The sequence below is a fragment of the Sciurus carolinensis genome, chromosome 19 (genome assembly GCF_902686445.1).
Source record: "Sciurus carolinensis chromosome 19, mSciCar1.2, whole genome shotgun sequence".
NCBI lineage: Eukaryota > Metazoa > Chordata > Mammalia > Rodentia > Sciuridae > Sciurus > Sciurus carolinensis.
The window spans coordinates 15,624,368-15,636,866 of NC_062231.1; the positions used below are offsets into that span (position 1 = coordinate 15,624,368).

General features: G+C 42.9%; 1 protein-coding gene across 5 annotated transcripts in view; it reads left to right on the top strand.

The window, feature by feature from the left end:
- Nucleotides 1-7,191: 7,191 nt before the first annotated feature.
- Nucleotides 7,192-12,499, top strand: part of Srgap3 (SLIT-ROBO Rho GTPase activating protein 3) — a 238,146-nt gene continuing 232,838 nt past the window's right edge. For all 5 annotated transcript variants that reach the window (XR_007106241.1, XM_047534586.1, XM_047534587.1 and 2 more), the window contains exon 1: nucleotides 7,192-7,976. Coding sequence is in view for 4 of the 5 variants with exons in the window: in XM_047534586.1 (XP_047390542.1) it covers nucleotides 7,910-7,976 (67 nt within the window). In the remaining variant the exon portion in view is untranslated. The remainder of the gene's footprint in view (nucleotides 7,977-12,499) is intronic.

Below are 12,499 nucleotides of genomic sequence, written 5' to 3' on the forward strand. Positions count from 1 at the left end.
GGGCCTGTAGTAAGAGTGAGGAGCAGAGTCAAGTAGAAGTCAGAGGGATTTCATTTGTTCCTGTTTTTGTTCATTAATTGCAGAAATATTTATCGAGCTCGCTTTATATGTCAGGCACTGTTGTAGGCACTAGGGAGACACTCACAGACATGATCCCTTTTTAAAGCATATACCTTGAAGTGTCTCTGTCTAGTGCAGTGACTCCTAGCCACATGAAGCTCTTTAAATTTAAACTCCTTGAAATGAAATCATATTAAAAATTCAGTTCTTTAGTCATGTTTATCATATTTCAATGGCTTAATGACCACATGTGGCTAGCGGCAATTGGATTGGACAGCACAGGTATGGAATATTTCCATCATTGGAGAAAATTCTCTTAGGTATGCTAGTCTAGTGGGAGTATGTTGTAGAGAGTCTAGAAACAGTCGTTAAATAAATGAACAAATACACATACAATCAACTTCAGATGTGGTCATGCTGTGAAGAAAATACAACAGGGAAATGTGCTAGAGTTGCCTTATGGGTAGGGTGGGCTGGGTCCTGCTTGAACAGCTTGGAGCATTCTAGAATACAAGAATGGCAGGGCTCAGAGTAGGTAGCAAGAAGGAAAGAAGTGTGAAATGGGGTCAGGAGTGAGGTAGAGGCTTAGTTATGTAGGGTCACAGGGGAGAGGGTATATTTACCTCCATGTGTCTGGAAGCCATTGCAGGGTGGTCATGGGAAGGTGTCGTGATCTGATTCATGTACTCACTCTGGCTCCACGGTTGACAGTGGATAGTAGGGAGATGAGAGTGGAGGCAGAAATTTATTTTCTCACAGTTCAGAGACTTGAAGTCTGAGATCAGGGTGTCAGCATGGTTGGGTTCTAGTGAGGGCTCTCTTCCTGGCTTGTAGATGGTCACTTTATCCGCATGAGAGAGAGCACACTTGCTTTCTGTTGTCTTTTCTTTATATGGGTACCAATCCCATCATGTGGGCCCCACCCTCATGACCTCATTTAACCCAAATTTTCCCCACAGAGCCCATCATCAAATACTGAATACTATCACATTGGGGTTTAGAGCTTCAACATATGAATTTTGGGAAGACATACTCAACCCATTGCATACCCCATGCCTTATAATTTAAAAAGAATTAAGAAGGTATAAGGTCTTTTGTGTTGGACTTTCCCAACATATAACACCCTTTTCTTCCCATTTTAAGTTCTGAACCAACTGAGAAGTAGGTAAAGGAAATAAACAGGTGGAAATTTTGTATTTAACATATACTTAAATGGAACTTGCTAGGTTTCCTCTTCCAAACTCCCCTATCAGCTAAATTACTTTTCTTCCCCCTGAAGAGGAATGAGTGGGTATGGGTAGAGAGGCTGACTATGCTCATGTAGCTAGGATCTTGAACCTGGTGGAGGCCATGGCCTAATGACCCATCAGCACTGGAAGTGAGGAAACTCTGCTGGTCATGGAGTCAAGGGCTTCAGTGTTTGAAAGTCTTTCCTCCTCTTCTTCAGAATTAGGATAACCACACTTCTCAGCCTTGCCAGTTGACCATTCCTGAAACTTTTGCTGGAACTCCTAGGAAAGATTTATCTTCCTTGCTGGGTATGTTAGCAGTCACTGTAGTAAAAGACATGAGAGAATCAAATATGAAGAGGAAAAGTCTATTTTGGCTCACAGTTTCAGAGATTTCAGTTCATGGTTGGCTGGTTCCATTGCTTTTGGGCCTGTGATGAGGCAGCACATCATGGTGGGGAGCATGTGGTGGAGGAGGCTGCTTACGAGATGGCAACCAGGGAGCAAAGAAAGGGGAAGGGGCCAGTTCCCAATATTCTCAAGGGCACGCTCCCAGTGACCTAACTTCCTTTTACTGGGTCCTACCTCCTAAAGGTTCCACTACCTCCCAATAGTGCCACTCCGGAGACCAATAGTGGGTCTTTAAGGGACATTTAAGATCATAGTACTGGTATTGCTCTACTGTAAGAATGTAAGCTGGGGCCCTTTGCCATCTTGTGGGCAGAGTCTGCCACCCTGCAGAAAGTCAGGGTGGAGAGTTGGAGAAAGACATACAGCATCCTGTTGATCTTGTTAGAACCCCTGGATCCAGTCATGCCTGATTCGTATTGCTCATGAGTGAGGTTAGTTAACATTTAATATATATATATTTCCCTTTATGTGAACTGTTATTATATCCTTCACTGCCTTTTCTGCTGGGCTGTTGGTATTTTTCTCGCAGATTTGAAGAATTTATTTGTATATTTATTCTTGTGATAAAATTTGCATAACACAAATTTTCCATATTACAGTGTACAATTCAGTGGCATTTAGTACATTCACAATGTTCTTGGAACCATTTCTTCTTTACTGAGGAGATCCTGGCCTTCATTAAACAATCACTTTCATTTCCTACTCCCCATACTCCTTGACAGCTACTAATTTATTCTGATGATTTCATATAAATAGACTCATACAATATGTGACCTTTTGTGCCTGCTTTCACATAGCATCATGTTTGTTTAAGGTTCATCCACACTGCAGCATGTATCAGTACACTGTTCCTTTTTATGGCTGAATATTATTCCACTGTGTGGAAATATTGGCCTTTGTTAGTCCTTTCATTCACTGATGGACATTTGGATTGTTACCACCTTTTGACTATGGTGAATAGTGCTGCTATGAATATTTGATATCTGTATTTGCTTCAGTTATGTAATAGGGAAATTAGTCCTTGGCTGGTGGAAATATTGCTTCTCAATTCACCATTCATCTTTATGACTTTGCTTATGGTGTTGTTTGCCAGGCAGCATTTTGAAAAAAATGACAGACTCTTTGACAGACTCTTTTGGCTTTTGAATTTTGTGATACAGTTAGGAAGACCAACCTTAAACTTGAAGTTATAAAACAATTCTCGCTTCCACTTATCAATTTCTTGTCTGGGATTCAAAATAGCCCTCCTTGCCCCCGGGGGTTACTGTGGGGATTAAATAAGACAAATGATATGAAAGGGCTTTACAAAATATAAAGCAACATATACACATGAGACATGTCATCCTCACTATCATTTGTATCCAATTCTGGCACTAACTGGCTGAGTTCCCTCCTTGCTTTCATTGTGCACAGCAGAGAGTGAAGGGCAGAATTATCCACTGAGGGGGCTGAGGATGCATTAGTTGGTAGAAACATGGAAAAATGTCACAAAATGAGTCATCTTGGGGTTTGGAGGGTATTCCTATTTGACCATAAAAATAAAATTGCCTTAAACCGATATCTATTCTGGTCATTCTTCCTTCAAGTGGAGCCTTTTATTTTTTCCTTCCCTACCAGGAAAAGGAACCAGTTTAGTGAGTTTTGTCTTATTCAGCTGTAAATGTAATTTAAGCCTTACTAATCAGTGGTCATTTGTAATGTGTTTTCCTTCTACTTTTAATCCCCATTTTTAATGGAAAACTTTAGATTGAGCACTGTATTGAAACAAATATAATTATATAGATCGAAAAAATATGCTGATATTTGATTGCCATTATTCTTAACAACTGTTCCCTGGAATAGAATTGTGCACTGGGTAGTTCTTTAGGCTCTGGTATTGGTCAGACCTGGACTTGAAAGTAGTTGGTTACTAGACAGTTACATGATCTTGGGCAAATTACTTCACTACTCTGTGCCTTTAAAACAAGGATGATTATAGCACCTGACTGGGTTGTAGCAAGAAGTGAGCGATAAAATCCCTATGGAGGGAGGGCTCGATAAATACTAGTTCTCAGTATAACTCAGGAATATCTAACAGAATTCAGGACATGAGCGTGAGAAAAATGGAATATTCCTTCCCAGAGGGTATTCCAATCCTGGAGGGGTAGGAGTGGCATAGATGGAATCGCATGACAAAGCCCTCCCCTTGCATACCACACTTATTTGCAGAGAATTTGGTTTCCTTTAGTGCCTCGTGTAGAAGTAAAGATGGACCCAGGAGCAAATGACCACACAGGGGAGGCTCTTGCAGAAGTGCAGCTGCGGGACTGGAGTGAGCCATGAGAGGAAAGGAAAAGGGGAGGCCAGGGTGCCAGGGGACCTGTGTGGGGCACTCACCTCTTCTTTTTTTATTATTATTAGAACTTCCTAGTTATACATAATAGTCGGGTTCATCCTGACATAATCACACAAAGGTGGAATTCTATTTCAGTTCACAATCACTTCCTTTTCTCTCCCATCCTCCCTCCCCTCTCCTCTTCTTCTACTCTACTAGACTTCCTTTTGCTCATCCATTTATTAACATTTGATTTGAGTCTTCTTACTTTCATGGAAAGGTGAAATTCCCTGTGGTATATTTATATATTTACATAACATTGTTTTTAAAGACTTTTCTCTAGTGTCTCTCCTTTCCCATCCCTTTACTTTGCCTCTTGATCCTTCCTCTTCTATACTATTGATCTTCCCTGTATCGTTATGGCATCCTTTTCTTCCTTCCTTCTTTGCTTTATTTTATTCTAGCTTCCACACATGAGAAAAAACATTTGATCTTTGAGTTTTTGGGTTTGGTTTATTTCACTCAGCATATTCTCCACTTCCATCCATTTATCAGCAAATACCATAATTTCATTCTTTATGGCCAAGTAGAACTTAATTGTGTATCCCACAATTTCTTAATTCATTTGTCTATTGATGGGCATCTGGGTTGATTCCATAATTTAGCTTTTGTGAATTGTGCTGCTACAAATGTTGAGGTGGCTGTATCACTACAGTATGTTCATTTTAGTTCTTTTGGGAGAAGACCAAGGACACTCACCTCTTCTCAGTGGCAGAAGATTTGAGATGATGTGGGATCACTGTGCACAGTGATAGGTTTGCTGGGAGAAAAAACTCTTTTCTTCTTTTTCCCTTTTCCTTCTTTGTTCTCTTCCTTTTCCTATCCTGAGTGTCTGTGGAGCCTCAATCCTGGTCCTTGGTCCAACTTGGTTAGGGCCTAAAAAGAAAAGACATCCTTGAGATGCACTTCAAATCTGTGGGTACATTGGATCCTGTACAATGGGTGAGATCACTGTTATTTGACAGGTGAGGAAACTGAGACTCAGAGAAGATATGGAAACAACCTAAGGCTCCCCACACAACTGGGATGTGGCAGAACCAGAATGTAAATCATTATTTATCTTACTCCAGAGTCTAGCATCTTCTGATGTTTTAGTACATAGCTCTATATCATACTCTGTTTCAATTTTGTGTGGCTTCTTATGACATTTCTGTCCCTCAGTTTCTTACATGTGAGTCTCTCTGAAATATTTGTGGATTTTAAATTTTTATCATGGTGAGGAAAGCTGTGTTCCTGCCACCAATGGCACAAGCAGGTTAAGTCACCTGCTCAAGTTCTCATGAGCTTGAGGCTCATGGTAGAACAAGGAAGGAATCCAGTTTGTCATTTTGCAAGGTGCATGACATTAATATCCCCTTCCCCCACTTTTTTTTTTTTTTGAATCTAAACTTGAGGCAGTGATGTTAATCTCTGAGCATATCCTTTTCAGGTGACACATGTGGCTTCTGCATAGCAGAGGGCCCAAGCATGCCCCTGGGAAGGGTGAGGCAGGAGGATGTGGGCTATGGCATCTATTTATGAACTCTGTGACCTCCTGTCTCTGGGCACAAAGCTATAATAAGCCTTATGATTCATCCATTGGACTTGTCCCTGCTCTAAGCAGATCCTGTGCTTACCCATCCCACCTCACTCTTTTCTCCATTGCCTATCTGGGGACACCCATTACAGCTGCCATCTCTTCTGGGAAGCCTCCATGCACTGGATAATATATTCTTTTCTGAGGCCAAACCAAATCAGGTATTCTACACTCAGAGAAAGGTCAATGGAAGACTACCAATTTTGAGAAATTTATGAAAATTTCTTTCAGGGGACAATACATGTTTATGACAATCTTACTGTGTGAAACTCCAGTGACTAGTAACTCTATAGCATTTGATTCCATTTATTTTACATACAAATCTTATTCTACCTGAATTGCATGCAAATGGGTTTGTTTTCCTTCATAGAATGTTGGAGACCTGAAACATTTCCCCGGGTGGAATCTGGTGTTACATAGCTTGGGCTAGAGTGCTAGTGACCTTGGGCAAGTCATTTTCCATGATTCCAGCCTCCTCTTGTTCATCTGTGAAAGAATACTTATACCTATGTTAGGTACTTAATACCCTAGGATAATTGGGGGCACTCATAATTGTTCCCATTCATTGAATGCTTTTCCATGTGCCAGGCACTGTGCTGAGATTGACTTTGCATTCTTACTTGATCCTCAAAAGAGCTTCCCTTTTCCTATTGTCTCCTACTCTGCAATATTTCAGCCCCCACAGCCCTTACCATTTTCTATCATATTACATCATTTGCTCTTTGAGTTCATTTTTTGTCTTCCCAGGGTGTCTTGCCCTGTACATTTCCAGTGGACACCACTCACAATGCATTTGGCTATAGATGCTGTCACCAAGAATATGAGTATGAACAGTGGCGACTCCCCAGTGCCTATGTGATGTGCAGACCTGAAGCCAGAAGGGCAGGGTTTTTTTGTTTGTTTGTTTGTTTGTTTTTCCCGGTCTGTTTTGATCATTGCTTTATCCCTGTGCTGAGAACAGTGCTGGACCTAGAGTAAGCTTTCAGTAAATATTTGTTGAAAGAATGAATGAAAGAGGACCCAAAGAGAGTCCATTTTACCAGCAAAGAAACTGAGGCTCAATGAGTTAGAAATCTGCCAAATCCTACAAGCCTGTTTGCAGCCTTGCTCCCAATGGCTTTGCAAAATTGGGTGTCCAGAAGTCCTGGCATCACCCTGCAATCAAATAATGGCTCAACAAATATTAATGCCCTTCCCTACATGGATCCGGCCCTGTGCTAGACTCTTGGGCGGAGTGACATACTGTCCTAAAGATGTTGATTTGAGAGATTGGATTAAATTGTACACTGCAAAGAAAAGGAGGTAGCTTTTGCATAAAAATCCCTAACCCAACTGCTAATAGTAGGAGTTGGCAGGAGCCACTCAGGCCTTCCCAGCCAGATCCTTTTTCTCTTTTTTCCTGCCTTCTTCCCTTTTGTGAGCGTTTCTTCCCCTTTTGCTTGCAGTGAGTTCTGCTCTCCTGTAGGCTACAATGTGTCAGTTGTTATAAAATCCGGGAGGCGGAGTCTAGTGACGAGGGCGGTGGGGGAGAGCTAGGCCAGCCCTGCAGGGCGAGCAGTCCAGCCGTGGGTTCACCGGAGCTTAAGCGTCGCAGCAGGAAAACTTCCATCTCGCTCTCCTGGCTTTGATCCTCATTGGACATTAGACCAGAGGCGCCGAAGGACGGGAGGATGCGAGATGACCGGCCCTTTGGCAACCTGACCATCTCCTTAGCAGAGCCTCCCAGAGCGAGCTGGGGACTGCCTGCACGACCCAGGAGGCGCCGCGCCTCTCAGATGTGTGTGTGTGTGAGTGAGTGAGCGAGTGTGTGTGTGCATGCGAGTGAGTGAGGGTGTGTGTGTGTGAGTGTGGATGCATGTGTACGCAACAGGACTGTGTGTAAGCGTGACTGAATGGGTGTGCGCGTGCACGCGTGAGTGTGTGTGTGTGTGTGTGTGTGTGTGTGTGTGTGTGTGTGTGTATGTGAGTGTGAGTGCTCTTGGCTATTATTTTTTTGGGGGAAGAAAAATCTTGGAAATCTGGGGCAGGTTACCGTGCTCCTAGGGTGATTCTTCTTTTTCAAGAAGAGCTGACGAGAGCAATCCACTAGAGCCCAGGAGAAGGATTTTTACCGCTGTTCTACAGTCCAGTAAAAGAGATTAGCCCCCAAACCTGTGAAATCGACCAGAGCCGTGTGATTACCAGGGCTTGAGAGAGGACTCCGGAAGAAAAAGAGAAATAAATCAAACAGCTTGTCAGTCCCTTTGGCCACGTTGGAAGATGTCATCTCAAACTAAGTTCAAGAAAGACAAAGAGATCATTGCTGAATATGAAGCCCAAATAAAAGGTGAGGTGTGGGCTGAGACTTTTCCTTTTACTTCCCATTCCCTTTTCTCTCACTCTGCCCCCTCTTTTCCTCCCTGCCGTCATGAAATGTTGTTATGCATCAATAATCTTATTGTGAGAAGGAACACAGTGGCAGCTGCACAAGTCCAGACTGGTTTCAACTGCAGATAGCGCTGGGTTGGGAGTGTGGATTAGAGCAAGGACAGCAATCTCTGCATTGCAGGTGTGTGAGGAGGATCCTACGCCCGACTTCAGGAGTGTCGCGGATACTCCATCATCTTGACGGTGACATGTCACTCTAAGGCCATTTTGACAGTCACCACCTCCTCTTTCCCCACCTTGGTAAAAGCTCCTTAATATTGATGTATATTTTTTTACGACCTTCCTCCTCCACCCCCGCCCCTTTGGTTTTTGTCGGTGGTGGTTTTACCTCTGCCTCTTTCTCTGGGTTGCAATCCACATGCATATGTACCAGGAGGCAGCATCTTTGGGTGGCCCTTCTTTGTCGGTGTCTCTCGCCTGGCCTGGGTTGCCATGGATTAGCTGTTATGGGCCATATTGATCCTGACTAATGCAGGCATTTAGGCATAAAGAGAGAGCTCGGTGCAGAAAATGCATTAGCTCACAGTGTGCAGCCCAGCCATTCTGGGCACATCATTTAGGGTCGTCAGCTTTGGTTCAAAGCCCACACCTCAACGTGCAATTTGGGCTGTGCAATTTGGGCTGGTAGGTGCTGCCTTGCTTCCGTGGAGCCAGGGAAGCCGGCCGGGAGAGCGAGATGACCTCTGGCTGACGGTTCCAGCTCTGGTGCCATGGAGTACACACTTCTTTCAGGAGCTGCGCCTTCAATCCATGCTGGCTGGGCGAAATAGGAAAAGAGACACAATTGCACAGCTCAAGGAGGGTGGGCAGAATTGTCATTGAGGCTAGATGGGGGCTTCTCCCATCCTCACGTGGTCTAAACTTAGCTTTGGCAGGGAAAGCCTGAATGCTTCATGCACTGTGTCCCCCCTTCTCAGAGACTGTGCCCTAAGAGAAACCCCAGCCATGCTTCTGGGTGTCCCTCTTCTTTCTGGTCTCGGTTCTCCTTGCTGCGACACAGGGTGTATTGTGGTCTCTCACAGATTCACACACATCTCAGTGGATGCTGAGTCCTGCCTTTGAGGTTACATAGGGACCACTGAGCAGGTTGGTCCTTTGGGGCTCACGGGAACTGAGGTTGCCACACCTACTTATAGGTGTTGCTGCAGTCAGATAGACTCAATGCTCAGGAAGTCGAGTGGCCTGCTCCGGGCTGGGCATCACAGCTGCCATCCAGGCTTCAGATGCTGGGGAAACTTTGGGAGGGGAGTGGTCTCTAGGGGAGGGCTTTGTTTTTTCCCTGTCTCACCAAGTCTTTTTTCTTTGAGTTCTGGTCAAACCTGGGATGCTAATCATCTCCGGGTAGGCCCTAAGGCAAAATGAGCAGGGAACACTTCTCTTCCCTGGTTGCCTCTTTCTTAGTTTTCAGTTCAGTATCAAAAACAGTGCCTGAGGATGTTTCGGCCCTGCTAAAAATTTAAAAACAAGTCTGTTAGTGGTCAGGGACTTGAATTCACCTGACTATTCAATGTAAAAACCTAGTTTCAGAGTATAGTTTAGGGAGTTTTTGTTTTCTGTTTTTGGATACTGGGAATTTGGGGACTGAACTCAGGGGCACTCTGCCACTGAGCTATACCCCTAGCCTTTTTTATTTTATTTTGAGACAAGGACTCACATAGTTGCCAAGTTTGACCTAGAGCATGTGTTCCTCCTGCTTCAGCCTCCTATAGCCACTGGAATAGGCTACACTATTATGTCTGGCTAGCAGATATGATTTATAAGACTAGTTGGGCTGCTGAGTATTTTGTCCCCATGAAAAATTCTGTAATAGAGAAAGGGATATTGCCTTTTGGAAAGTTTGGGTTTTGTTAGCTTTGTCTTGGTAGGAGATATGTTTATCTGATTTTTAAAGAATTGCTACTACTTGGGCTAGTCAACTTTAACTGATGATCAATTAAGCTCTAATTGCTCTAACTTTTTTACTTTTTACCTTTCTCCTTTGTTTTAACAACTAATCAGCAAGTACCAGGTAATGTGTTTCATAAGAAAATTTGTCCAAATGATTTTGTCTTTAAATTTCTGTGCATTCTGCTTGAAGTGATTTAATTTTATTCTTTTAGAGTTGACACCCTCAATTCTTAGATCAGGATACTGCAGTGCCCAAAACCCTCTGAAATCTTTTCTTTCCAAATTCTGTTTGTTGGGCTGGGGTGTCACTCAGTGGTAGAGCCCTTGCCTAGCATGTGTAGGACCCTTGGGTTCCATCCCCAGCTCCTCAAAACAACAAAAAATTCTGTTGGTTAATCGTCATAATTATTGATGTGTGTACAGCACTCAACAGTGTCTAGGGTCCACCTCTATACACCACTCCTCTTGGCCCACCCAATGTTCAGAATGGCTAGTTTAAGCTCATTTTGAAAGACGAGGAAACTGAGGGCCGGGAACATTCAATGACTTGCCCAAAGCGGCCAAGCCAGTTTCCTCCCAGGCTTAGTGTTCCCTGGTACATTGTTAGCCTGAACCTGAAGCTGCCCCTTGAAGGATCGATGTCAGTAGCAGATGGCAGTTTTGTGGTGGGGACTGACTGCCTCTTGATTGAGTTCCATTGTTTACCCCTTACTCTCAACCCGTTGCTTTTGTTGCTTGACTCTGAAGAACATTTGAATGATGACCAAAAATAATGCCTGCTGCCAGTTGCCTTTCTTCCTGGTATCATTTGGCCATTTTGGCACAAACAGTCCAGCTAGTTAGACAGATTTTGTACCCTATGATTTTCACAAGGGGAACTTTTGATTTTTAAAAATGATGTTGCTTTCTTTGTAGATTTACCCTTTTTCTCTTTCTGAAGCAATTACTAACTCAACAAAGGAGAATGTTTTCAGATAGCATTTTCTCTGTTCTAAAATTTTTTTTAAGTTCATGCCTTCTCTTAACTTATCATATAACTTGAATCTTTGATTTGGTACCTGCAAAGTAGTAGTAAACCATGCTTGTTTATTTCCAGTGATGGAGAACTCAGTACGTCCCAGTCCCGCATATTCCGTCTGGCTCATGTGAGCATTTTTTTCCCATATGTTGCATTAAATATGTCTCTCGACCACCTATTGATTCTGTAGTGGCTTCTCCTTGGGACTTAGGACAAGACAGTTGCTTTCCCCCCAAGATTTCCCATTGGGTGTTTGTAACTTCTGCTCATAGCCGCTGACAATGATTGACCTCATCACTTGCTTCTATAAGATAGTTTACTACCACTTACCATCTTCATTCTCTTTTGGATCTGCTGCATCCTGGATTGCAAATCCCACTGTTTTGGGTGCTTGGCAGATAGAATAAATGAGTAAAGTTGGCCAAGTGAGATGAGTGGTGGCAGTTGGCCCACCACGTCACTGAGAGCAATAGAAGAATGGGAGGTGACAATTATGGTGGATCTGAAAGCACATGTCCTGTCTAAATGGGCAGTCATACTTGGGTTCAACCAGATACTTCTATTTTGGAATATAGGCCCCACCAAATCTTTCAGATTTTCAAATGCTGGTAATCCAGATGAGAGTTTCATGTTTTTAGAGAAGTTTTTCCAAAAGCACCTTCAAAAGATCTTACTGTCAGTATCTTATTCTAAGAGTGGCACTGAGTTCTAAATGTGATTTTTCTAGACATGATCAAAGACAGAAAACTATCATCTCCTTTACACTTTCTGTAATACTTCTGTTAATATAGCCCAAGGGTTGAATTAGCCCTTTTTTGCTGCTATTCATTATTATACCACATATATTTTTCTAATCTACCAGGATAGGAGTCTTTTCAGGGAGAATAAATTAAAATGAACTTAATCTGACTAGTTCTGGCTCCAAATGAACCTTGCTCCCTGTGCGATGTGCTCATATGTGTCCCTTTACAAATCTGTTCAAGAATCTTGCCTGAGAGTGACATCACATTGCCGTCTCTGGAATTGGAAAGCTATAACTTCTTTCCTCTTGAAAATCAGAACAACATTTGCCTGTCTCCAGCTTTTTGGCATCTGTTCTGTTCTCCACATTTCCCTCAAAGATCACTGATAGTGTGTGGTGATCTTATTTGCAGGCATTCTCAGTATCCTGGCCTCTTCTTCATCTTGCTGCCAGAAAAAATGGTCTGTTCTGCATTTATTCAGAATTCCTATTCCCATTTCAGCATAATAGAAAATTGAAAGACAAATGGAGTGACTGATTTTAGTATCTTATTTTTTTATTGTATACCCATAGTAATTTTAGGCCATGTTTTTTCTTTTCTTTTATTCTTGCAGTGGTGGGAATTGAACCCCGGGTCTTGTGCTTAAAGGGCAAGCACTCTACCAACTGAGCTATATCCGCAGCCCTAGACCCTCTTTTTAATAGCAAAACTGTAGAATTTGGGGGAAGAAGAGCAGGGATTGAGAGAGATCATGGAATGTGTTTACTCATTCAC